Below are 25701 nucleotides of genomic sequence, written 5' to 3' on the forward strand. Positions count from 1 at the left end.
CATTACGATGAGGAAGTTATGACAAAAATTTACGTTCATTACGATGAGGAAGTTTTGACACATTCATTTACGTTCATTACGATGAGGAAGTTATGACAAAACATTTACGTTCATGTTTGACACATTCATTTACGTTCATGTTTGACACATTCATTTACGTTCATGTTTGACACATTCATTTACGTTCATTACGATGAGGAAGTTTTGACACATTCATTTACACTCATTACGATGAGGAAGTCATGAAAATTCATTTACGTTCATGTTTGACAAATCATTTACGTTCATTACGATGAGGAAGTTATGACAATTCATTTACGCTCATGTTTGACAAAGCATTTACGTTCATTTACGATGAGGAAGTTATGACACATTCATTTACGATGAGGAAGTTATGACAATTCATTTACGCTCATGTTTGACAAAGCATTTACGTTCATTTACGATGAGGAAGTTATGACACATTCATTTACGATGAGGAAGTTATGACAATTCATTTACGCTCATGTTTGACAAAGCATTTACGTTCATTTACGATGAGGAAGTTATGACACATTCATTTACGATGAGGAAGTTATGACAATTCATTTACGCTCATGTTTGACAAAGCATTTACGTTCATTTACGATGAGGAAGTTATGACACATTCATTTACGATGAGGAAGTTATGACAAAACATTTACGATGAAGTCATGACAAAACATTTACGTTCATTACGATGAAATCATGACAAAACATATACGTTCATTACGATGAAGTCATGACAAAACATTTACGAAGAAGTCATGACAAAACATATACGAAGAAGTTTTGACAAAGCATATACGATGAAATCATGACAAAACATTTACGAAGAAGTCTTGACAATTCATTTACGATGAGGAAGTCATGACAAAACATTTACGTTCAAAAGAACTTTTAGAAGAATTTCCTCATATGATTGCTTCCCTCTGAAAACCGAGGGAAGAAGTCATGACAAAACATGTACGATGAAGTCATGACAAAACATTTACGAAGAAGTCATGACAAAACATTTATGTTATACAGTAATGTTAGTCATGAATGTTTGTCCTACGTGTTGGCGTTAGTGTTGGAGTTTGTGTTTGTTGTTAGTGTTTGTCATTTGTGCTGAAGTTAGTACTTGATGTTAGTGTTGGAGTTTGTGTTTGTTGTTAGTGTTTGTCATTTGTGCTGAAGTTAGTACAGTTAGTACACCAGTCTTGGGTATGGTGGCACTGCGTTCCACCTTACCCAATACTTGTGAATTTGACACTTTACAAAACCGTTAACGTACATTTTACAACACAAACGACAACACTAACTTAACCTTAAATATTTACAAAGCCGCCAACCATTTCACCTCACTAACGAACTCACTAATGAAAAAATAAACGTTCTCATAAATTTTCTTCTATATCTTCATCGTCAATGTTAACTCTATTGTAGTCATACTTGAAGTCATAAAGTTTCTCAAGTTTTGAAATGCATAGTCTTGTTAACTTACCTTCATCATCATAAGTTTTTATAAAACTACCATGACAATCTTTATAAACAGTCAGTGTATAGTCAACTGGTCTAGGATGAAGTGTAAAGAACATGTTATACTCAGGAAGGAAGAATAAATGTTTAAATGTATGTTTGTTATATGTTTTGATTTGTATGAGTTGCTTTTGTTCTGTCATTTACATCCAAATAAAATAAAAATATAATAAAAAATAAACTTAAAAATAATGATATCACCACCATCACACGTATGAAAACATAGCACAAAAATAAATTTAGGTGAAGTGGTGAGATCTCACCTCTTTTTTCACCTCTTTTTTCACCCACTTGAATTCATTGCTTTATAACTCTCTTCCTTTCTCCAACTCTTCTAACTTCTTCTTAAGTTCAGCAATGTTGTCCTCATGAAGTTTAATCTTCCTTAATATACCTTCTCTATCTAATGGTTGCTTTATCTTTCTAAACTGAACTCTACCATCCTTCATAGTATGAATGTAAAAACCTTCTGGAATAGTTCCTGATTTAATGTATTCTACCAAAAACTTTTGTTTCATTGCTTCAGTGACTTTATTTGTCATTTCAATCAAATAAAAATTTTAATATTAAATAAAAATAACGTTATTTTTTCAGTAAGGAAACGCAGGAGTTTTACGATTTATTTGAGGAGTAGGTTCTGGTTTAAATGTTGGAGTCGGTTTAGGAGTTGACTTTTGAACAGGAGTTTGTACTTTCATAGGTTCAGGAGTCATTGAAGGTGTTGTTTGTGATGGTGTCGGAGTTTGTTTAACTTCAGCTACTTCAGTATTATTTACAACATTTGCTTTATTTCTTTTCAACATCATAACTGCTCCTGCTGTAGCTAGCAAACCTAGTGGGAGACCATATCTTATATAAGGACTTGACCAAATGCTATTTTTGACAGGAGCTGGTGGAACACCTAACCTTGGTGAGACTGCTCTTTGCCATTGTGCAGCTCGTAAGAAATATTCAATAGGTGCTCCATAATCGTTTGGTAAAGTTTGTTTCATAGATGGTGAAGGTTCACGAGAGCTTGATGAAGAACTCATTTATAAGCTTTAAAAATAAACGTTCATCCTTTATTCCTCACTGTCGTCCGTAGCTAAGTTATAGTCATCTAATCTTATTATTGGGATGCCATTAGCACGCACCTGAATGGCAAAGCAACAATCCCTCATAAATCCAATAAGTGGCTTTGGTACATTTTCAGTTGCTAGTTCAATAGGTCCTTTAACAGACAATTTGTATGTTATTGGAGCAGTAGATGTTTGACCTTGTTGGAAGCAAAAGTCCACTTCTGTTGGAAAACCACATAAGAAATGTGTGTTGTCATAGCTATCCCATTTATGTTCCACACTACCATCATCCACCAATGACCTCATAACATCTTCATTAAATCCTATCATATCATTGTTTGTATTGCAAGCGTTCGCAACCATTTCATAAAATACAGGTCCATATGATTTTTCAGGTTCTGCAGGCATATTTCCATAAGCTCCCATGGAAAGCTGAAGATATTTAAACTTAGGGTTCTCAAAATTAACATAATAGTTGTCTTTCTTTCTAAATAGTGCCCAAATACTTTTAACATTAATAGGCGTATAAGCTGCTGTAAATGTTGCACTTGAACTATCTGTATTCTTTGAGAATGAACCGTCCATAGGAATCCAATCCATAACTTTAACAGGAAAACATAAAGCCTCGTTTGTATAATGTTCTACAAGTTCTGTATAAATGTTAGGGTCTAAAGAGAATGACTTTGGATGAATGAAACATTCATTAAAATCCATCTTTGTTCGAAATAGTTGCTGGGTTACAGTTGTAATAGTAACTGTTCCACTAGCTTCTACTGCCTTCGTTATCATAGTGAATGGTTCATTCCATGGAACAAATTTATTTGTCGGTGGATTTGAATCTGAAGCAAATGCAACTTTAAGAGTTGGATTGAAAGCAATGATATCATTTACAGATATAGATGTGCATTGTAAGGCGTCGCTACTGAACTTTACTTTAAGCTGAATGTTTCCTGCAAAAGCTGGAATAAATCGAATAGCTTCTAATGGAAGGAATCTTCTAACAGGAATTCTTAAACGAAGCTTAAAATCAAATGATTTTCCTGCTGTAATTGGACCACTAACAATTTGTCCTGTTCTGCATGTTCCCGAATGACTCCATACATCTTCATGTCGAGTCTTTGAGAAAACATCTACTTTCTTTATTTGTTCGGTAGTTTGTGAGTTTGAAGTTATATATGCTTCTTCTCTTGCGTTGTCTTGAGAATATACGATACGACCATTTGCAAGGATTTGATATCCAGCAACTGCATAGAAAGCGTCATCGAAACCAATCCAAAATCCTGGTGGGTTTGTTTTATTGGAACCTGAACCAATTTCTTTATCTACAATAAATTGACCTTCCATTTTATACGTAATGAATGTATTGTAAAGGTCCAACATATTTTCACCAGGAGGTGAGAGATTGAATGTTACCCATGTGTTATCTTTAGCAGTTCCAGGTTGTGATGGAATCTTTGCGTCAGAATATTTTCTATTAGTGTCACCAATTTGAACTGCATTGTCTATGATATCGAAATATGAGCGAATCTGATGAATATGCTCTGCTGGAGTAAATTCGTTTAGCTGTTCGTTCTGCATGTATTTACTTCAGATAAAAATATCTATTTACTTCATTATTCTCACTCTTCTTCTTGGCATTCGTGGTGGAAGTTGTTTCTTGACATTTTCAATGAACTGTACATTCTCTTTTGTCTCAACTTCTTTCACTGGCGGGTCAGGGTTCTTTGACTCGGTTTGCTTTTCAATGAAATTCACGAACTTTGCAATAAGCTCTTGGTTCGTTATTGAAAGAACATCTGGCTTCTTTTCTTCTTGTTCTATTGACTTTTCAGTTTGAACAGAAGGTTTTATATGGGCTTCGTGGCTTCGCCCTTGCCATGCACCTTAATGTTGTCGCTCTCTGTATTCGCTAATGGAACCTTTCTTTTTCTTACGTATATTTTACCATCTTTACTCTGACTTACATAATAGAAAGGATGTTGTATTCCTCTTGCGTCATTTAATATAATAGACTCTCGTTCTGATTTTGACAAGCTCATTTTACATCGGTTAAAGTTTTAATTTTGTTTTTTATCTGCAGTCAAATGACTCAGACAAGCCCTACGGACAAGACCCAAGGTGTCATAGATGTTGAAGCATTGAAGAAAGAAATTCGTGAGCAAATTTTATCCGAACTGAAGGAACAAAAACAAGAACAAAAGCCAGAGAGACCAAAGAGAAAACTTAGTGAAAAACAACTTGCTGCATTAGCTGCTGGAAGACAAAAGAACCCACGTTTGCTGGCAAAGAAAGCTAGAGAAGAAGCTGAAGCAAAAGCTAAAGAAGCTGAAGCAAAGAAAGAGTAAATGGTTTATTTTTATCCGAATAAATGTATAGACAAATACCTTTATCTGTTGCGTTCAGTAGTGAAAACCCTGACGTCAAAATAAAGGGGAACAGAGTAACGTTTAAGTTTCCAACAGACTGGATTGTGAACATAAATGAAGAGAAGTACATTGGCATAACATCTATGTATATAACACGTGCTTTCAGAAAGGTTGACTTTATACTTCAAGTCGAGATAGAAAATGACGAACAGTCTTTAAGCGCCCAAAACATTCACATATACAAATACTTTAAAGACGATACAACATTGTTGCAATGTATGATTTCATTTAATGAGATGTTCGAGAAAAAGTTCAACATTGAAGTACAAACTTTACAGCCTTTACGTGAGTTTCTTGCACAACTGAAAGAAGAAGGTAGTCAGCCACAACTTATAGACTTTCATTATGAATTTAATGAAAATGAAGATGGAACTCATGACTGTCAATTCATTGTATTTTCACCATTCAATGAAGTCGCTAAAGAAAAAAATCCATTACGTATAAGATTTCAAATCTCCGAACCAAGTGATGATTTTAAGAATGTTTTCAATTATGATGCAATGCTTCCGAGGAAAAATGAATTTTCAAAGATTGTAACACCTGGCATTTGGGATAGAAAGCAAGCTATATTTATCAAATAAGTAAAGGGTTGAAAATGAGTTCATTGGTCATACAAGAACTTCACCACTTCCTAACCCTAAATACTATAAATTAACTGGCTTCAATCGTGAGTTTTGGATAGACATGTTCTCCACTCATGACCATAAATGTCCAGTGTTCTTGCCTCCAGACCATAAGGACTGTCTCTACATTGAAGCACAACTCTTAAACTCTACCATCGCAGTATTGTAAAATCTACGCTAGCTTTATTTTTATCACGAATGACCTCATTCATGACCTCATTCATGACCTCATTGCTGACAAAAATAATAGCGAAGGGCGAAGCCCATGACCTCAGAACTTCAACTTACGAATAAAGCTTGTTTTAGTCGTTATTGAAAAGTTGAACTTTTCAGCAAAGCAAGGTTGACATGACTTACATAAGTCGAATGCAATCTCTTGACCATCATAAAGTGCTTTGTAAAGTTTCATTAAACTGAACTCAGAGTCTTTGTCATATGTTCCAACAGGTATGTGAATGTTCTTATCTTCATTGTAATAGCATTGTATAGCTTCAGGAAACATTTCATTAGCGGTTAAAGCAATAACATCTTGCTTCACGCCTTTCATTCTGCAGTGAAATGCAACTTCATTTAAATCATTCGTGAGTAAGTCTATGTAGGTCTTCTTTCCACAGAAAATACTTTTATAAGCTAAACTTTGTTTTCCAGGTGTTATTTCTGCAAAGTCGCTATGAAATTGACCAAGGTTCTTTCCTATAAGTTCGCGACCATATCTCTTCTTAAACTCTGCTGCAAGCTTTGGGATGTCTTCATTATATAAGTGCATACTGTCGGTATCCTGGTAAAAGATTTGAAGTCCCATGTCCTCTGCAGTACAGAATACTTCATTCATAATACGTTTTGACATAGACAGAATATTAACACCAAGTGGACAGAAGTTAAAGTGTCTGCAAATGCTTTTCGTTAGCTTGAAAATAGTTTTATCTGAACCATCCAAACCTTCGAACTTCACTATATGGTTGTAATTTCTTATAGCATATCTTATAGCATCTTTGTCATTTACTATGGTTATTTTTGACTCAATAGGAGATAGAATAGTTTTGCCATAAATGCTGTTCAGAATGAGTTTTATAATTTCTTGTAAGGGGTTTCTTCTTTCTTATACTTTAACCTTAACTCAAACAACTTCTTTACTTCATCTCTTATTCTCATATCTCTGTTTCCATCGTAATAGTATCCTTGCAACACTTCACATTTGACACCTTGATATTTTATGAGGTCTTGTAATGTTATATGGTCAACATACATGAGACAGCAAGTGTTTGAACTTCTTGGAACGTTAAGTTCTGGATTTAGTTCAGGGTCGCAAACTATTAAATGAAAGTGTCTGGGTATACCAATCTCTGTTATCTTAATGAGAACAAAGAAGCCAGACATAAACTTTTCACCAATGGGTTCCTTTTGGTCATCATCGAATAAATGTCTCATGAGATACTCTGTGCTTAACATCTCATCCTTCAATACTTTTGGAATACCTTCTAAAGTATAAAGTCTTGCTATAGCTGAAGGATATAATGAAACAGTGTCGAAGTCAGCAATGAGTTTCTTTTTGCTCTTTTGTTTCATGTTATCTGACAACATACATCTTCCACCTTGAATGCATCTCGAAATAAATTCTCTTGGTTTATTTGAGAGGTCATAAAGATTTCCATTCGGGAAGTATACTCTGTTCTCAAACAATTTGTTAGCAATAGAACAAATACTAACGTAGTCATAAACGTTTAAATCAAACTCTTTCAATAAGTCATTGCGGAACTTTACAAAACCTTCTCTTAAAATTCTTACATCTTGTTTGCAGTAAAACGTGCTATATTTTTTAAGTCGAAGTGGTTCTCATCTATTCTGCAACCTTTGATGGAATCTATGTTTTTCATAAATGTATCTGCATCATGGATAAACTTACATGCTTCAGAAATGACACCAGTTCTGTTGTCATTTGCTAACAAAACACTGCTGTAGTTAGTTATATGGAATACTTCTTTCGGTCCTTTTGTAAGTTAAACATAGCAGGAAATAGTTTAAGCTTCTTATTTAAACACTGTAAGAGTCTTTTATAATAATTGCCCGTCCTTTATATAAACCAGTTATTTGCATTGTTCGTGAACCTTTAATGATGGGAGTTCCTTTCACTTCTGTCATGTGTCTTAAGATGAAGTTTATGTCATAACTGAGGTTATGGAAATATATTAAACTCTTGTCAGGAAGTCTTTCCAAAAATTCTGTTGCACAGTTTTGACCCCAAATGCTTTCACTCACTGAACCATCTTCACTGTCATAACAGATGTTAAAAGCTTTATGAAAGCCATCCGTACTACACTCAAAGTCAGCAAAGAAAACGTGCTCAGGTATGAATTTACATTTAGCTTTATTTACTTCTTTTGACTCTGCTTTCTTCTTCAGTTGTACACAATACTTTGGAGCATATGTCAAATCTTTAAATGGTGCAAGGTTCTGTTTATATAAGTCAGTAGTATATGTGAAAAGTTCTCCATAAGAAATAGGTTCGAAATATTTGCACTCCCACAATGTTTTCATAACATCCCATAACGGTGTTGTTCTATCATAACGAACTACATATTTATCTTCTCTCTTTGTATAAATCTTCATCTGTTTCTCAATGTTCATTCCACCACAAGCTTTGAGAATTTCTTTATAGTTTCGAATGAAGTATGTTGTCATTGGTAATCTTTCATTTAGCATGTAGTGGTCTTCAACAAGAAGTAAGTCAATAGTTCTAACAGTTTCGCATTCTTTTGGTATATATCTCTTTATTTCATTATGTCTTGACTCATTGAAATAACCAATGGTAACATTAAATGATATACCTGTTGCGTCAGAAATTTCTTGTACTTTACTTTGAGGAAAGTCTCTAACACGAATGACTTCTCTCATGTGGTCAATAGTTTCTTCATTTACTCCAGCCTGAATGCAAGCATAAACGAAACAATTGTCCTCTGTCATAAGTGTTGCAGTTCTTTTGTTCAGTTCATTGAAGATTTGGTAGCGTTCAAGATTTATAGGTAATGTGCAAAGATACTTCCAGAACTGACCGCTTCTCTTCTTATAAAACTTCTTTTCACCATTATCTTTCCAAAAGCTTTCTATAAGTGCTGGGTTTCCTGTTTGCTTAAGAGCTTCCAAAATGGCTTTCTGGTCATTTGTCAGTGTGCTTTCATCTCTATATGGTCTCTTTTTTGGTTTGCCTTTCTTTACATCTGACATCGTTAAGCCTTCATATTCTGTTAAATCATACATCTTTATTTCGGTAAGATTCTTTATGTTTGTCAAGAAGAAGTCATAGTGCATTTCAACAATACCTGCAGCATTTGCTTCTATCTCTGATATAAAGTTCTCCTTCAAGAGCTGATGTAGTAATGTTCCAATATTATTGAGGTTTAACGTAGAACATTCATACTTTCCACCAAGTTTATAACATACCATCCATCTCTGTTGTGAGTTTATTTTAATTTTCTCTAAGAGTCTCATGAAAACCTTACCGAAATGTTTGTGTAAGTAGTCTCTGTTTGGTTCATCTAAAGCTTCGATGTTAAAGTCAATGAGTCTATTGCCTGACTTCACATTTCTCTTCCTATTCTCTTCATCTTTCTTTAACCATCTCTCACCTTCTTTTGGTTTGTCGTCAATGGAACGAATGACATCGTTAGCTTTGCGAACTTGTTCTATAGCACTTTTAAACATCTCTCTTCTCTGTTGTTTCAGTGTGTCATCTCTCTTTCGTGTTTCACCAACGTTTGCATTTGTTATGTCAAACATCTCTTGACGAACATCATGCGAAAGAGCTTTACGAGTATGACCAACGTTCGCATTTGTTATGTCAAACATCTCTCTTCTTACTTCATGAGGTACTGAACGTCTATGATATAAGTCAATAGCAATGTCATTTAAAGGAAATGCTATTGCATGGACTTCGTCCTCGCCGCGTTGCGGCTTTATGAACTCATGAATTCTATCATAACTTATTGCACCATTATAGTCTTTAATGAAGTCAGCGAGTGCTTTTTTGTTTGTCGCGTAATGCTTTGCAACATCTATATTAGCTTCTGTAAGAAGTTGTTTTATTTCCGAGTGTTCTAACTTAGACAACTTCCGATACATCTTTAGTAGGAAATAAAAAAATATTTTTTCGAAAAAATAAACTTAGAAAAATTATTTCTTTATATATTTGCCATTCCGAACTTCGAAAAGATGTTTTATACCAGCATAGAATTTTTCTCTAGAGCTTGGTCTTATATCGTTTTCATGACAATATTTTCTATATTCTTCATATAAAGCCTTTTTTTCATACATTTTATAAGGACAATCTAACCAGAATAGCGCATATCCATTTTCGTTATCTAGGTCTCTATATGTTTGTGGAATTTCGCTTTCTTCTGTTTGTAGAATTTCGCCTTCACTATTTAGTTCTATGTATATATATTGTGGAATTTCGCCTTCACTATTTAGTTCTATGTATATATATTGTGGAATTTCGCTTTCTCTATTTAGTTCTATGTATATATATTGTGGCTTAAAAGGATGTGGGCAAGAAGGGTCTGGCGCTATGTAAAAAGTTAATTTTTCTGTCATCTTTTCTATCGGATAAAAAATATTTTTTGAAAAATTAGATTACATTTTTTTAAGTTATTTTTCAAAATAATTTAATATTTTTATTTTAATGAAACACATGCAAGATTGCAAGTTCTTTTCATACAATGCTCTCGCTACTGCCATCAAGAATGAGTTCAATGGTGCTTCAAACGTTAATGTTATCTTTAACAAGAAGTTTGTGAAAGAATCTAAGTTCGGTCAGTATGTCAGACCATTAGCTATTGTCATTGACCGCAAACGTTATACTTCACAAGAGTTAGCAGTAGTTTTGAAACAAAAGAGTTTCTTCGTGAATGTCAAAGATACTCATTATACTGTTATAAAGAACTCCAACATTGACTTCTTCAGTATTGCTTTAAATCTTTCCGAACAGAAAGAATATAAGAAGGGTGAAACAAACGTGAAATATTATCCTTCATCTCTGAAGACAATAACGAACAAAGATGTTATACAGAAATTCTTACCAAAGGTTGAAGAAGCTTCAATTGACATTGACGAAGGAAGTGAAATGGTTGAAGAAATTGACCCTGAAGCTATTTAAGCAAAAATATATTTTTGGTGAAGAGGTGAGATGTCACCCGTTTTTTCACCTGTTTTCTCACCTCATTCTCTCTTCGTTAATGTTGTCGTGACTTCTTCGTTAATGTTGTCGTGACTTCATTCTTCCTCTTTGAAGTTATCGAAATACTCTGTTATTTTTTCCTTTAACAATGGTAAGTCTTCTTTGAATGTAAGTATTGTGCAACCTTTGATGTCATAGTGTGTTTGAGGAAGAGTATTTTTGACAATTTCCTTTATTTGCTCATTCGGTGTCATTGAAATCGGTAAGTTTTCACGATAGAACCAGTTTCTGTCAGATTTGTAAATCTTAGCAAGGTCATAAAAGCTTTTGTTGTTTCTTCTGACTAAATGCAACATAACCATATCTCTGTCTTCTTCATTTTCCATCTCTTCAGCGTAAATCATATACTTATAACTCTTTTCCTTTCCTTTTGGTACTGAACGTGGTATTCTTTTCTGTATGCTTTTGTCTTTGGATTCAATGACTTCATCTTTTGCTTGAAGTTTCTTTTCCATCTCTCCACGTTCTGCTTTATATAGTTCATCTAACATCATGAAAATATAACAAGCATAACGAGGTGAAGCCCACATTGCTACAGCATTTACTAAAAGTCTATGAACATAATAACCTTTCAAACCAGGTGCCAAATTCTTGCGATTTTCGTACGGAATCTCTTCCCTCGGTTTTCCGAGGGAAGCAATCATATGAGGAAATTCTTCTAAAAGTTCTTTTGCCTGTTGGTTTTCAAACCAATGATATGCTTGCTTTGTAGAACGAAGAGCGTTCATTATACTTTGCATTTGGTACATATCATCTTTGACAGAACGAATGAGTCTCAATTGTTTGTTATACTGTATGTATTCGTATTCTTCATTTATTGCTTCATGAACGATAGCAGTTGTTGTGTTCTCTAATGTTGACATATCTGTCTTTACATACAGGATAAAAAAATAAATAAAATAAAAACTAACTTTATTTTTTCTATCTTTCACAAAAGACCAAAAATAAACGCTTTACATGTATTTTTCAGCAACTTCGTCAAATAATTTTATAGCTTTATCTATCTCATCTACTTCAAACGTTTCTTTACCTTTTATGGGAGCACCATACATTTTCTCAAACTTTTCAAGTAGTTCTGTTTCAGCAGCTCTCATATCGTTAACGAACACAACCTTGACTCTATTGACTGTACTGTCATATCTTTGAGTTATATTATATGTTCTTCCTATCTTATATCTCTTTGTATTGAAGTCCTTCGGTTTCTGAACGATGTAAAGTAAGCCTTCACTGCAACGTTCCGTATCGAATGAACCATATGTTATGAAGTTATATCCAACAACTGGGTCTAACCATAACAAAACTATTGGTATAAGACTTTTGTCTATAAGATATGCTGTAGTTCCATAGAATCTTACCGATATCATAAGCTTAGGATTTCTTGTCAAAATTTTCTGAGTAGAAGCAATTTTAACCCAGTCGTGGGATGTTTTCTTTCCAGATGGAGATATAATGTCTGACAAAGAATATTTGTTGTATTTCTTTGAGTATCTTACGTTTAAATCACCTATTCTAACCACTTTGGTGTCATTGTCTATCTTTTTAACTGTTTCAAACTCAGTGTTTGACATTTTTGTTCTTACATACAAAATAAAAAAATAAATAAAATAAAAACTAACTTTATTTTTTCTGTCTTAAGGAAATTCATGAAATTTGGTCATTTTTCAGCAAAAATAATGTTTAGGTGAAGAGGTGAGATTTCACCTCTTTTTTCACCTAATTTTTCACCTCTTTTTTTCACAAGCGTTTTACATGGTAAACGTTATTTTTTAAATTTTGTGAAAACTCAACGGTTTGACACATGCCCTAAAAATTATTTTACTCAGAATTTTGTTGCTGAATTCAGCAAAAATATAATTTAGGTGAAGAGGTGAGATGTCACCCGTTTTTTCACCTGTTTTCTCACCCTAGTTATTTTATAAACGTTTTACATGAATTGTACGATGTATATTTGAAATCCTAAACAGTTTTGTAGCTTCTATTTCTTCGCTGAGGATATCAAAAGTTTTAACAATGCCGAAAGTCTCTTTATATTTCTTCTTGACGTCAGATAGAAGGAAATCTTCTGCTGTTGGATAGTTTTTGTTCAGAAATGCTAACATGTCCATTTTATCTTCTGCTGGCTTTTCTGCTTCTTTCTTTAAGTCTGCATAGTCGTTTCTCATTCTTTCTATCTCTTTGACTGAGTAGTTATATTTCCTTATTGCTGCTTTACATTTTGAACATTGCGGGTTCATTTTTGCATTATACATTGAAACCTTACCTGCTAAAACAACTAAGGCGTCAATTGCTCTCTTCATCTCAAACATAGCGGGTCTTATTTGTTCGTTCCATACTTTGCCTCTTCTATCTTTATCTCTTATTTCCCAAACACATTTTGCAACTAATGAAACAAAGTTATCGTAAGTCTTAAATTCTTCAGATTTATATATGTCAGAAACATTCTTATATACCATGTCGCAATCTTTGTCCATAACCTTATGGTTGCAATGAAAACCAAGGAATTCATAATTTACTTTACGTATGAACTTCTTTATTTCTACTGAGTCAGTTGGTTTCACTTCAATTTCGTCGAATTCAGGAATAGTGAGTTTTTGTTGTTGGATTTCAGGCAATTTGGGTAAATGGTCAATAATGTCCTGCATTTCATAAAGATACTGTTCATTTGTTTCATCTTTCGCACTACAGTCTAAATTACTTGTTAAAAGTTCTTGCTTTATCTTCTGGATTTTTGTTTCGAAAGTATATGAAGAAGGAATGAAGTTTTTCATCTCTACTAACATTGACGTAGGATTCATGACTAACGAGTTTGGTGCTGTTGTTGTGGACAGAGTCCCGCCGTTCGCGGCTTGAATTGTTGTTGTGCCGATTGTTGAAATCATATCTTTTATACAAAATAAAAAAATAAATAAAAATAAAACTAACTTTATTTTTTATTTCGGGAAAATTCATGAAAATTCAAGAGGTGAAAAAAGAGGTGAAAAAACAGGTGAAATCTCACCTCTTCACCTAAACATTATTTTTGGGTGAATTCAATAAAAATAAATGGTTCATTTACTCACAATATTTTTTTACAAAACGACCCCAAACTTTTAACTTCTTTTCTGCAGCTTCAAATGCTATCTTAGCGAGTTCATATTCTCTAAATTCTCTCTTTAAATCTTCTTGTTCCCATTGGTCTAGTTCGTATGGAGAATCTCTATAACCATAATATATCTCACGTTCATGTTCTAATTGTTTTTCACACATTTTTCCAACTTCTTCTTCGAACAAAGGTTTAGCATTCTCCACTGTATCTTCGAGTTCTTCTTCATCTAACTTCTCATGAACTTTCTTGTCTATGGAGTCCATAATATCTTTGACATAAAATGCATACTTTACAGAGCACCATTCAGCAACAAAATGAACGAGGTCAGCATGTATGTAAATACCTTTGAATTCATTCATAACGCCCTTAGTAAGCTCATAAAATGCTTGTTTTGAGGTTGAGCCACTTTTGGCTCGACCGTATTCTTTCAACCAAAACTCAAGAATTTCCTGCATTTTAGCACTATTGAGAAATCTGTTTAAATGGTTTAACTTTCCTGCTTCTCTTGCCATCTTTGTTGCATTAATGTAACCATCCTTGTCTCTACGTAAGACTTCAATACCGTTATAAGTGCCTTTTGTGAATGTTTCACCATTAGATTTGTTCGTGAATGTTTTTGCTTCGACCGTCATTATTGTCTTTACATACAAAATAAAAAATAAAAATAATTTTAAAACTAACTTTATTTTTTCTATCTTAAGGAAATTCATGAAAATTCACGGGGTGAAAAAAGAGGTGAGAAAACAGGTGAAATCTCACCTCTTCACCTAAACATTATTTTTGTCTGATTTACATCTAATGAAAAAGTTTAGAAGAATTTTCTTATTCTTTCTGGCATGTTTTTATCTTTCCAGTACTCCCGCTCTAATGGTCCCAGATGTGTTGGCTTCGACTCTCTCAAGTTCTTAGATGGTATAACATCTTCAACGCCTCCTTCATATCTTACTTTATAAGTGTCATCGTTTGTGTTATAGCCAAGTATTTCAATAACCACTCCTCGCTTTGCTTCGTCAATGGTTTCAGCAAGTTTGCCATTACTACTTTCGACTAATTTATGTCGAGGGTAAAATGCTATGGAGTCGTCAGCAGCTTTTATAAGATATCCATTACCTTGCGTAGAGTCTACGATATAATAATTTCGACTTAACCTTAAACGTTTCTTTGTCAACGGTTTGTCGTCAAGAACTACACGAACTTTTGTTCCAGGAATGAGAGTAAATTGTGTTGAATTTCTGATATTTTGTGTTTGGCTTCGTTTCTTTTGTATATACTTTTCTTCTTGTTGTTGTGTCATTGAATTTGGTGTATGTCCTGTTGTAGAATGTGTTGAGGAATTGTAAACTTCGATGAAATGTTTCATTGTTTCTTCGGTAAAGTCTCGCTCTTGATTTAAATCTCTGAGAGTCCTTATGAAGCGGTTTATGATGCCGAGTATGTTATGGTTATGGTCTTCAGTAGTGTAGTGAGTTATGTTATGCTTAATGAGAAATTCTGTGATTTCGTTGCTGAGGTATGCACCGTCTTGGTCTGATGTTAAAATACTTGGGCTATGTTCTGCTACAAACTTTTGTAAAACTCTTAACACTTCATGAGTTCCTTTATTTCTCATTATATACGCAAAAGCTTTGCGAGTGTTAACATTAATGAAGATGAGGAATGGTTTATGACCACATTTTCTGCTTTGAATGAGAGTGTCAAATTGGTATGCGTCAGGAGTGTTGGAGTAAATTGGTAAAAAGTAGTCGTAAGGGTTTATTTTTGTTTGATGTACAACATTTTTGTCAAAGAACCTTTTCACTTCAGCTCTGTTAGTAAATCCCCGACTCTTTGCAGCTTCATTGAACTTCTTAAATGACCTCCATGGATGTTGTTCGAATACTTCTTTCAAGCTCATTTATGTAAAGTTAAAGATTTTATTCTAGGCTCAAGCGCGTTCATTGAACGCGGTACCATGCGAATATAGTCATAAATGGTGGCATATAATCTTCACCCGAGCCTGTTGGATTTGTTGTGAAAGTGTGTGAATGATTTCCTGTGGTTCCACAGAAAATACCTGTGCTTGAATCTACTGGGTCACTTGAAATATCATATCTATGCATTCCCTGTCTATCCGAACCTGCTGCAAGATTTGTATAACCTCTTTTTGTTATTGAATGTGAATGACTACCTGTTGTGTTTGTAGTTCCTGTATGAGTGTGCGGTGGAAGGTTTGCTTCAGTAATTTTCTTCGAACCTCCTGTTTGCTTTGAATATCTAGCACAGTATAAGAATTTATCTACAATCTGTTCCCACGTACCGAAACCCAGAACTGTTGCTGGATTTGTTGAGTTCATTGCCGTATAAATAGAACCTATAGGATATAATGTTTGAAGTATTTCTGTCTTTAATGTTTGAAGCTCTGTTTTGTCAGCTTTCTTATCTAACATTGCTGGTAGTTCATATGCTTCAAAGTTTCTGGCATGATCTTCGGTATTCCTGCAACTCTTATCTAAATTGTTAAGAGTATCTTTTACGCTTGTACTTGGATTTTCTAATGGTGCACTTGAACCAAGGTCAAAGTTCAATATTATGTCGTCTGCTCTAACAGTAGTGAAGGATTCATGTGTATGGTTTTTGTCAGCTTTCTTATCATATAAATCTTGAGCAGTGAATTTAACATTATTTTCATCCTCCATGACATAAACATTTCTACATCTAATGTATTTCATCGTCGTTATGTTTTCCTCCGATGTTAAACCTTGTGGAAAGTTAGGAGGTTTCCAATATAATGCATCCCCACCAGTTCCTTCAACCGTTCCTTCAATACTTTCTATACCAACAGTTGTGAAGAAATCATGTGTATGGTTCTTATCTGCTTTCTTATCTAACATTGCTGGTAGTTCATGTGTTTCAAAGTTTCTGACATGACTTTCAATATTCCTGCAACTCTTATCTAAACTGTTAAGAGTATCTTTTACGCTTGTACTTGGATTTTCTAATGGTGCACTTGAACCAAGGTCAAAGTTCAATATTATGTCGTCTGCTCTAACAGTAGTGAAGGATTTATGTGTATGGTTCTTGTCAGCTTTACTGTCTAAAGAAGTTTGAAGTTCATTTATATCGGAGATGTTGTGTTTATGAGATTTCAAAACTTTGTTCATTGCTTCGAGTTCAACTTTGTCAGCTTTACTTTTAATAGCATCTTCAAACGTTATTTTTGACTTAACTCTCAAAGTAAATCTTGGTTCAACTAATACACCGTTAACATTGAAAGTAGAGGCATAAATTTCACCGGTATAACCAAATGCTTCTGGTGCTTTAGCTACATCATACTGTACAGTACAGCTTATGTCATAACCTTTAGCACGAATGTATTTATATCTTCTTTCATTAACATTTTTTGTCTTCGCTTCATCACTTCGTGTTAAATATCCATGGTAGTCCGTTATAATCTGTTCGTCTGAAGTTATATAATGAACGTGGTTTTTATCTGCTTTTTCGGCTAATTTCTCATTAACATCATTCACTTCTAATTCAACTCTTCCGCCAGAACTCTTATTATCATTAATCTTTTTCATTAATTCGGTAATTACGTCATAAAGACTATATTCTGTTTTCGGTTTTGTAAATAATGAGTCAAAATTTCTTTTCATCATTACATCGCTGACATTAATGATATCACCAATTCCTTTTTCATTTATTCTCTTCATTAATTCTGCAATAATGACGAATATATAATCTGTTAATTTATTCTCTTCATCGAGGGTTATAGAATGTTTTGAAATTGAATCATTAACTCCTCTAAATAAATCAATAACTTCAGGATACACGTTTTTAATGTCTTGAATAACCCGACCAGTATCCTCGCCACTATGTGGCTCTGAGCCCGTTGGGCTCTGTTGTTCATGTTCTTCGTTCCCGTCGTTACGTGGTTTTATATCTCTAACCATCATCAACGCAGCCATAACCGGAGGGTTTGTTGCTACCTGTTCGAAAATCCGTCCGTTATGTATGGTATATCTAAATAATTTCTTTGTGTTTGTTAAAACATTTGAAACAAGCCTTTTAAAACCATCTACAAAATTTCCTGTTTCACCTAATGTTCTTGCAGCATTTACAAGCTCACCCATTCCCGCTTTTGACCCCAAAAACGTCCATATTGCATTTATTTCACTCTGTATAGTTGTCCATTCAGCGAAACTAACACCCGCATTCGCTAAGCTGAAAATGAAATTCAGTGGATCGAACTTAATTCCACCTTCTTTTTCAATTTCAACGAACTCACTAACATGAGATTTTAAATATTCTTTCGTTAAAATTGTTTTCCCCGATGTTATGTCATTAACGGAACTATCACCATCAAAAGTTAATGAATTCAATTTCGTCGTTGATGCTTTTATTTCATACACCGCTTTATCGATAGTTTTTGGCTCACCTTCTTTAGAAGCATATGAAACATTAATGAATGAATTATATGTATTCATGAATGAGTTAAAATCAATGATTTTCATTAATGACGCCTTTAATGATTCATTTACTGTCGAATCCCTTAAAACAATTACTGAACTGTCCTTTATGAAAGGTACACTGCAAACCGTCGAGTTTGGATCAAATGCTGTAGTTGGTGCAGGAATATTAATGATATAAGTCATTAAATCATTAAGTGACGTAAATAATGTTGTCGTTTTTGATTTAATTTCTTTAGCATCTGTTATATATGGTAATTTTATTTCTGTAGTTTCTGAATTAAAGATATTCGCTAAAATGTTTTGTAAACTGTTTTGAACAGCAGTATAAACCGTTGAATCCGGAACTCTTACGATTTCACCGTCCTTAATAAAAGGCATTGCACATGGTGTAGTGCTTGGGTCAAATCTTTCGGGATTATAATTCAACATATATTCTAATGCTTCATATACAGACTTATATACTGTTGTGTCGTTCTTCATGACAACTTCACCATTTACAATGAATGGCATTGTACATGGAGTTAAAATAGGGTCAAACTTTTCATAGTCCTTCCATGTTATGTATTTCTCGGTATTTCCATCACTGATAACAATATATTTGTCAGTAAGTGTGAGAGAGTATTGACCAAAATATAAACGTTTAGCTCTGTCAGCTTCATACGCATATGCAGCTATACTCATATTTTAATGAGAATAAAATGTTGTTCTATTTGCAAAGTACAGACCCAAACGAATACGGGACAGTAAAGCTACAAACAAACTTAGGTCTTCAGAATGAAGCGCTTGCTTTCAGAGTTGTTGACTTTAATACTATCGCAACTTTTGTCATAACAGATGAAACAGATTTCATGGAGATTGAAATAGATGGAAAGAAGCATGAAATAAGATTTCACAATAATGTAGAATATAAGATGGAAACATTAGCTGGAGTGTTAAATGCGCTCATAAATACTACAATAAACAAGGAGAACGAAGAAAACTTAATGAATGTTAAACTTATTGCAGGAGTTTTGAAGTTCAGTTATGCGAAGGAGTTTAAGATAACACGAATGAGTCATAGAGTTCAATTGCTTCTGGGAGCATACCATATGACATTTCCTTTGAAAAGTTTTGACAAAACGATTGAGATGAAATCTGTTCCATACGTATGTTATGGCAATTGTTTATACATTGAGTCTAAAATAGCTAATGTCACAGGCATTTCAGGAGTTAATAGTAAAGGTTCAGTAGAATATAAGTCTTTCTGTTATGCAGTCAATTCATGTTCATTCCAAACGTTCCTGTCATAGCAACTCATTTAGGTAAATGGATTCGCATTAGTCCTCATAATTTGAAAGACATGCAATTCAGACTAGTTGACTTTCAAGGCGAGCCTGTAGAACTGAAGGCACCAGTGCGAATGACTGTTGAAGTTGACTTTTTAGAAAATATTAAATGCAACAGCTTACAAGAGAACTCAGAGCTAAAAATATAAAGTAATGAATGTTATGTATTAGGTCATGAACTTTGGTTGTTGCTGTTTGATGAAACAAATGAATTAGTTATGTCAGTCAAGAGAAACAGAAAAAGGCTCAAGGCGCCGAGCGCAAAGCGCTATATTGTGTTAGTGAAAACTGCACCAAGTCAATAAGATTAGGTTTGCATTATGAAGATGAGTTCGATACTGTTGAAGAAGTTTTGGATAGATATTACAAAATTGCTTTAATTTACTAAAACATATTTCAACATAAATTTATATTCTGTTGAAAGTTTTGTATATTCATTCGAATATTTATACTTAAACTCAAACTCCTGGAGTACTGGTATTTCAATGATGCGGATGTTACCTATTTTCATGAATGGTGGCGTTTGACCACAGCATTCGATTTCAGGGTCGAGATAGTCAATGACACATTGTTTCCCTGTTATTCGTGATATAACATTTTCAAGGTCTCCTTTGTTAGAATTATTTGGTTTCTTGCTTATAAGATTTGTCAAAAGCTTCTTATCGTCTTTGAGTAAAATTGTTTGGTATAACTGAAGAAGGTAATGGTCTACGTTATCTGAAGGATTTGTTTGAACATTTATGTAAGGGTTGTCGTTGGCTTCTCTTGAAAGAATTTGGTCCAGTGGTGGATACTCTAACTTAACATCTGATGTAGCGTTAGCGGTTTGAAGCTGAGTTTAAATTCACGGATTTCAGTTCTGGTTCTTTTTCTTCAAACACTCTGAACTATAGTTCTTTATGACAATATTGTTTGTCGTTCGTGAGTCAACATTTGATGTGGTTCAATTGGAACATTAACGGCACAGCTAAGATGGATTTGCTTCTCATTTCATATAGAATAAAACCTTTTATATGTATGAAATGAACAATATACTCGACAAGGGTTTGAATGTAAGCTAACGAAATGAAAATATTGTTTGAATTCACTGAGACAGGTGCTGTGTTATAAGATGTAGAACTACTGAACAAAAGAGCTAAGGGAAGAAGCAGGAACATGAACAAAGGGTGGAAGCCTATAAAAATTTATGTCAATGATGGCTCAGGAGGTTCAAACATAAAGTATGCAGAAGTTATAGAGTTTATGCTCTCAAAGGTGAAAAGCCTTCATTTAAGAACAGCTATTCTAGACGCATATCTCAAAGTTAACGGATGGGGAAGTGGATGATATGAATGACAGCAAAAATATTAACAGAAATGGCGACAGAGATGCATGGAATTTGTTTACCATCAGTCAATTGAAGGTTAAACTTTAAAACATGTTGGTCGTTCCCATGGAATATTTTTGACTTTAATGGTATTAGTCATGATATGAATCTCAAGGTATGAACGAGGAGAGATGAGAGACTTATATGCTTCCCAAATTTCTTCAAAAGGTATGTTTACTGACTGTTTCCAAATGAGTTCAATATCATAACGTGAGAAACCTTGAAAGATAACGAAGTCAGTTATGAGACGTTTTATGTTTAAAGCTAAAAACCTCCATGTTTGCATAAGTATTGCTACAGTTAAGTGGTAATGTCTGACTTTAGTAATGATGTTAGCTAATGGTGAGTCTGGTTTTGACACTAAACCTTTTTCCGGCGAAGTCGTCACAAACTAATAAAGTGTTTGATGGATATTTTTTGAAGGGGTATTTTGAAAGTTTTGATAGAATGTAGTTTGTAAGTCGTTTCATATCGTAAACTCCTGAGTACTGACGTAAGTGGTGTTTGTCAATAATTCTTTCCATCTCCTAGAAGTCTTTTCATTCCTGACTGTATAAATTCAACGATGGCATAATATTTCTCTTACGTCGAATGTAACGTTGAAGAAATTCAATGAGTTCACTGTCTGGAACTTTAACGACAGAGGCTTGAACTTTTGACATAAATGTTTTCGCTGTTGAGTCCATAGAGTCTGAAGTTGCTGATATAATGATTTGGTCATAATATGAGTCATTTCCTAAACGTTCTGTTATGAGTATATGACGAATGAGGTTAAATGTCTTACCTGACCCCATCTTTCCACAATAGAAATAAACACCATTTGAACAGAATTCATAATCTTTGCTGAAAGGAAGAATAAGAGAAGAGTTAAGTTTGTCTGTAGTTTCATTCATGTCTTCATCTACGTCATGTATTAAATGCTTCATTTTATCTCCATTAAAAATGCAAGTCAGAAATATTCAGAACATAGCACCGAGTCTAACTGACAAGAGTATAAAGATATACTATGAACATGTTATGATGAAACCAACCAAAATTCAAGAAAGTCAGTATACTTATGAATATCCAAGGCACTGGGTAGAGTATGTAGGAGGTGAGAAAGCTATTGAAATCAGACAGGTTCGAAGTATTCCAGCAGGAAGGACAATATTATTGAAGAACTTTAATGTTTTGAGGTATAATGATGAGACAAAGAAGCAAGATAGTTTCCCTGTTGCTGTGTATGTGAACCTAGACACAGGAGATGACATGAAAGTTTTTAACACAAAGCTTCAAACGGTAGTGAGAGAACAACTGACTGCGGAAGGACATCCATTACCTTCAGAAGTTAGCATAGCATATAATTTTGAAACAAATGCAATAGATTTTAAAGTCGTCTCTGCAAAGAAGTCAGGTTTTACATTTAATGAAGCAGATGTATATTCGAATGAAAACTTCAAAGCTATTGCATGGTTAGATAATGACGATTGCTTTAAGAAAATATTTAAATTCAGTGACTCAAAGATGTCAATAGATGACCTTCGTGGAATGTTACCATCGACGTTTACAGTTGAAGGTTCAGCAGGATTGCTTACAAGATTGTCAATTGGTGGTATTTGGTCTCGTGAGAACATTGTTATAAAATCCAGTATAAGTGAATTTGCTGAAGAATCTATATTATGTCTTTCAAACTACATGTATTCGCCACCGAAGCATTATAGTATTGTTATATACGAAAACGATAAAAACGGTTTGACAGAAAAGTGACAACTTTACGTGTCAAAAATATAAAAAGTGATATTTTATTCATCATTATCTTCTTCATAATTTATTTCATATTCTTCGTCTTACCAACAAAAGATGGGAATGTGAACAATTGCGGGCAATTTTTAGCCATTTTGGCTTGGAACTAGAGCCTGCGAGGTACATGGATAGTATCAGTACCTCACAGGCTCTAGTTTCTATATGGCGCGAGAAATTTTGGTGAAATGTGGTCGCATTTCACCAAAATTTTTTCGGCGCCATAGGATGAATTGGAGGGTGAGAGATATTATTTCATACAATACTACTCTCACCCTCCAATTCCCAGCCAAAATGGCTAAAAATTGCCCGCAATTGTTCACATTGCGGGCAATTTTTAGCCATTTTGGCTTGGAACTAGAGCCTGCGAGGTAATGGATAGTATCAGTACTCACAGGCTCTAGTTCTCTATATGGCGCCGAGAAATTTTGGTGAAATGTGGTCGCATTTCACCAAAATTTTTTCGGCGCCATAGGATGAATTGGAGGGTGAGAGATATTATTTCATACAATACTACTCTCACCTCCAATTCCCAGCCAAAATGCTAAAAATTGCCCGCAATGTGAACAATTGCGGGCAATTTTTAGCCATTTTGGCTTGGAACTAGAGCCTGCGAGGTACATGGATAGTATCAGTACTCACAGGCTCTAGTTCTCTATATGGCGCCGAGAAATTTTGGTGAAATGTGGTCGCATTTCACCAAAATTTTTTCGGCGCCATAGGATGAATTGGAGGGTGAGAGATATTATTTCATACAATACTACTCTCACCCTCCAATTCCCAGCCAAAATGGCTAAAAATTGCCCGCAATGTGAACAATTGCGGGCAATTTTTAGCCATTTTGGCTTGGAACTAGAGCCTGCGAGGTACATGGATAGTATCAGTACTCACAGGCTCTAGTTCTCTATATGGCGCCGAGAAATTTTGGTGAAATGTGGTCGCATTTCACCAAAATTTTTTCGGCGCCATAGGATGAATTGGAGGGTGAGAGATATTATTTCATACAATACTACTCTCACCCTCAATTTTAATTACTTAAACTCATTCTATTTTTTTGACATGTAAATGTCACTTTTACTGAGATCTGACACAATGTCAGATCTCTTTTTTTCGTATATAAGAGTATAACAAACTTTGTCAGTAAGTTTAACATAAGACTTGTCGAACCTTCTTCAATGAAAGATGTTGTGCTACCTAAAGATGGAAAGGATGGACTCATTATTGAGATGATTTTAATAGCATATTAAATGAGCTTGTTCTTGAAGGTCATTCATGATGAAATAACTGTTGTAGAAGATGTTAGCAATTGTTCAGACATTTTGAAGCGAATAGATGATATAAGAAAGAAGTTTATGAAGCCGCAACGCGGCGAGGACGAAGTCCATGAGAATGTTTATGTTTCATTGACTTTCTCCAGTAACGAGAACTTTTATGAGATAATATTGAAGAGAGATGATTTTAATATGGTGTAAATGGTAGCTTGGGCAGCTTTAGGCGCAATGGGAACAAAAGCATTAGCATTTGGAGCAAAAGCACTTGGGGCTTATGACGCAGTAAATAAAATGAGTGGAGGAAGAGTTTCGAAGACATTAGATGCAAATAAAGGAAAGATTGGAGGCTGGGTTGCAAAGAAGTTAAGATTAAATAAAATAGGACTCATAAATAAAGCATCCAATTTGGTTGCGACTGAGTCAGAAAATGCTTTAGGAAAGGACGATGAGTTTGCAAAACACGCAAAAGACTTTAATGACCAGATGAAAGGTGAAACAATGCATTTAAATAGAGTCGATGGAACTCTTCCTCCACCAGTAGTTCTTCCGTATGGTCCCTATGGAATGTATGGAAACCCTTACGAAAGACCATTTGACCCATTGACTGGTGGAAGTAACTGGTATCATTACGGACGAAGAAGAAAGACAGTTAAGCTGGAGACAGACGTGAAGAAAGCAACTAAAAAGAAACCAAGGAAGAGAGTTATAAAGCAATGAATTCAAGTGGGTGAAAAAACAGGTGAAAAAAGAGGTGAAATCTCACCACTTCACCTAAATTTATTTTTGTGCTATGTTTTCATACGTGTGAGGGTGGTGATATCATTAATTTTTTATTTTACTGAAAATTTTTATTTGGATGTAAATGACAGAACAAAAGCAACTCATACAAATCGAAAAATATAACAAACATACATTTAAACATTTATTCTTCCTTCCTGAGCATAACATGTTCTTTACACTTCATCCTAGACCAGTTGACTTTTCATTGACTGTGTATAAAGATTGTCATGGTAGTTTTATAAAAACTTATGATGATGAAGGTAAGTTAACAAGACTATGCATTTCAAAACTTGAGAAACTTTATGACTTCAAGTATGACTACAATAGAGTTAACATTGACGATGAAGATATAGAAGAAAATTTATGAGAACGTTTATTTTTTCATTAGTGAGTTCGTTAGTGAGGTGAAATGGTTGGCGGCTTTGTAAATATTTAAGGTTAAGTTAGTGTTGTCGTTTGTGTTGTAAAATGTACGTTAACGGTTTTGTAAAGTGTCAAATTCACAAGTATTGGGTAAGGTGGAACGCAGTGCCACCATACCCAAGACTGGTGTACTAACTAGTACTTGATGTTAGTGTTGGAGTTTGTACTTGTTGTTAGTGTTTGTCATTTGTGCTGAAGTTAGTACTTGATGTTAGTGTTGGAGTTTGTACTTGTTGTTAGTGTTTGTCATTTGTGCTGAAGTTAGTACTTGATGTTAGTGTTGGAGTTTGTGTTTGTTGTTAGTGAGAGAATAAATTAAATCATGAACTTTGCCATGGTCTCTGTCCC

General features: G+C 34.3%; 17 protein-coding genes and 1 pseudogene across 18 annotated transcripts, besides 5 other annotated features; 3 read left to right on the plus strand and 15 right to left on the minus strand.

Moving 5' to 3' along the window:
- The first annotated feature begins 1199 nt into the window (after positions 1–1199).
- Positions 1200–25490: a mobile genetic element.
- On the minus strand, positions 1845–2081 carry TVAGG3_0879690 (uncharacterized protein; the record flags this gene model as incomplete). Its single annotated transcript, XM_001289064.2, has 1 exon — positions 1845–2081. One exon carries the CDS (start codon positions 2079–2081, stop codon positions 1845–1847), a length of 237 nt encoding a protein of 78 aa, XP_001289065.2.
- Positions 2130–2570, minus strand: TVAGG3_0879700 (repellent protein 1 family; the record flags this gene model as incomplete). Its single annotated transcript, XM_001289065.2, has 1 exon — positions 2130–2570. The coding sequence occupies one exon, from the start codon at positions 2568–2570 to the stop codon at positions 2130–2132; it is 441 nt and encodes a 146-aa protein (XP_001289066.2).
- On the minus strand, positions 2601–4175 carry TVAGG3_0879710 (uncharacterized protein; the record flags this gene model as incomplete). The annotated part of the gene is made up of 1 exon (XM_051250374.1): positions 2601–4175. One exon carries the CDS (start codon positions 4173–4175, stop codon positions 2601–2603), a length of 1575 nt encoding a protein of 524 aa, XP_051085849.1.
- On the minus strand, positions 4203–4636 carry TVAGG3_0879720 (annotated as a pseudogene). The gene has a single exon. A coding segment is annotated over exon 1 (434 nt).
- On the plus strand, positions 4682–4942 carry TVAGG3_0879730 (uncharacterized protein; the record flags this gene model as incomplete). The annotated part of the gene is made up of 1 exon (XM_051250375.1): positions 4682–4942. One exon carries the CDS (start codon positions 4682–4684, stop codon positions 4940–4942), a length of 261 nt encoding a protein of 86 aa, XP_051085850.1.
- On the minus strand, positions 5918–6478 carry TVAGG3_0879740 (organellar and viral DNA polymerase type B; the record flags this gene model as incomplete). Its single annotated transcript, XM_051250376.1, has 1 exon — positions 5918–6478. The coding sequence occupies one exon, from the start codon at positions 6476–6478 to the stop codon at positions 5918–5920; it is 561 nt and encodes a 186-aa protein (XP_051085851.1).
- Positions 6746–7227, minus strand: TVAGG3_0879750 (organellar and viral DNA polymerase type B; the record flags this gene model as incomplete). Its single annotated transcript, XM_051250377.1, has 1 exon — positions 6746–7227. A coding segment is annotated over one exon (482 nt), but the record flags the coding sequence as incomplete, so codon positions are not given.
- TVAGG3_0879760 (organellar and viral DNA polymerase type B) lies at positions 8372–8952 on the minus strand (the record flags this gene model as incomplete). The annotated part of the gene is made up of 1 exon (XM_001296051.1): positions 8372–8952. A coding segment is annotated over one exon (581 nt), but the record flags the coding sequence as incomplete, so codon positions are not given.
- Positions 8954–9762, minus strand: TVAGG3_0879770 (organellar and viral DNA polymerase type B; the record flags this gene model as incomplete). The annotated part of the gene is made up of 1 exon (XM_051250378.1): positions 8954–9762. A coding segment is annotated over one exon (809 nt), but the record flags the coding sequence as incomplete, so codon positions are not given.
- On the minus strand, positions 9814–10233 carry TVAGG3_0879780 (uncharacterized protein; the record flags this gene model as incomplete). Its single annotated transcript, XM_001296050.1, has 1 exon — positions 9814–10233. The coding sequence occupies one exon, from the start codon at positions 10231–10233 to the stop codon at positions 9814–9816; it is 420 nt and encodes a 139-aa protein (XP_001296051.1).
- TVAGG3_0879790 (uncharacterized protein) lies at positions 10322–10795 on the plus strand (the record flags this gene model as incomplete). The annotated part of the gene is made up of 1 exon (XM_051250379.1): positions 10322–10795. One exon carries the CDS (start codon positions 10322–10324, stop codon positions 10793–10795), a length of 474 nt encoding a protein of 157 aa, XP_051085854.1.
- On the minus strand, positions 10912–11739 carry TVAGG3_0879800 (KilA, N-terminal/APSES-type HTH, DNA-binding family; the record flags this gene model as incomplete). The annotated part of the gene is made up of 1 exon (XM_051250380.1): positions 10912–11739. One exon carries the CDS (start codon positions 11737–11739, stop codon positions 10912–10914), a length of 828 nt encoding a protein of 275 aa, XP_051085855.1.
- On the minus strand, positions 11830–12444 carry TVAGG3_0879810 (organellar and viral DNA polymerase type B; the record flags this gene model as incomplete). Its single annotated transcript, XM_051250381.1, has 1 exon — positions 11830–12444. One exon carries the CDS (start codon positions 12442–12444, stop codon positions 11830–11832), a length of 615 nt encoding a protein of 204 aa, XP_051085856.1.
- On the minus strand, positions 12790–13755 carry TVAGG3_0879820 (organellar and viral DNA polymerase type B; the record flags this gene model as incomplete). The annotated part of the gene is made up of 1 exon (XM_001304138.1): positions 12790–13755. The coding sequence occupies one exon, from the start codon at positions 13753–13755 to the stop codon at positions 12790–12792; it is 966 nt and encodes a 321-aa protein (XP_001304139.1).
- Positions 13928–14593, minus strand: TVAGG3_0879830 (uncharacterized protein; the record flags this gene model as incomplete). Its single annotated transcript, XM_001304139.1, has 1 exon — positions 13928–14593. The coding sequence occupies one exon, from the start codon at positions 14591–14593 to the stop codon at positions 13928–13930; it is 666 nt and encodes a 221-aa protein (XP_001304140.1).
- On the minus strand, positions 14770–15855 carry TVAGG3_0879840 (integrase core domain containing protein family; the record flags this gene model as incomplete). Its single annotated transcript, XM_051250382.1, has 1 exon — positions 14770–15855. The coding sequence occupies one exon, from the start codon at positions 15853–15855 to the stop codon at positions 14770–14772; it is 1086 nt and encodes a 361-aa protein (XP_051085857.1).
- Positions 16741–17101, minus strand: TVAGG3_0879850 (phage tail repeat-like family; the record flags this gene model as incomplete). The annotated part of the gene is made up of 1 exon (XM_051250383.1): positions 16741–17101. A coding segment is annotated over one exon (361 nt), but the record flags the coding sequence as incomplete, so codon positions are not given.
- Positions 22804–22865: a mobile genetic element.
- Positions 23234–23340: a mobile genetic element.
- Positions 23480–23587: a mobile genetic element.
- Positions 23729–23836: a mobile genetic element.
- Positions 23968–24126, plus strand: TVAGG3_0879900 (uncharacterized protein; the record flags this gene model as incomplete). The annotated part of the gene is made up of 1 exon (XM_051250384.1): positions 23968–24126. A coding segment is annotated over one exon (159 nt), but the record flags the coding sequence as incomplete, so codon positions are not given.
- Positions 25491–25701: the final 211 nt, after the last annotated feature.

Source organism: Trichomonas vaginalis, chromosome VI, assembly GCF_026262505.1.
Source record: "Trichomonas vaginalis G3 chromosome VI, whole genome shotgun sequence".
Lineage (NCBI taxonomy): Eukaryota > Parabasalia > Trichomonadida > Trichomonadidae > Trichomonas > Trichomonas vaginalis.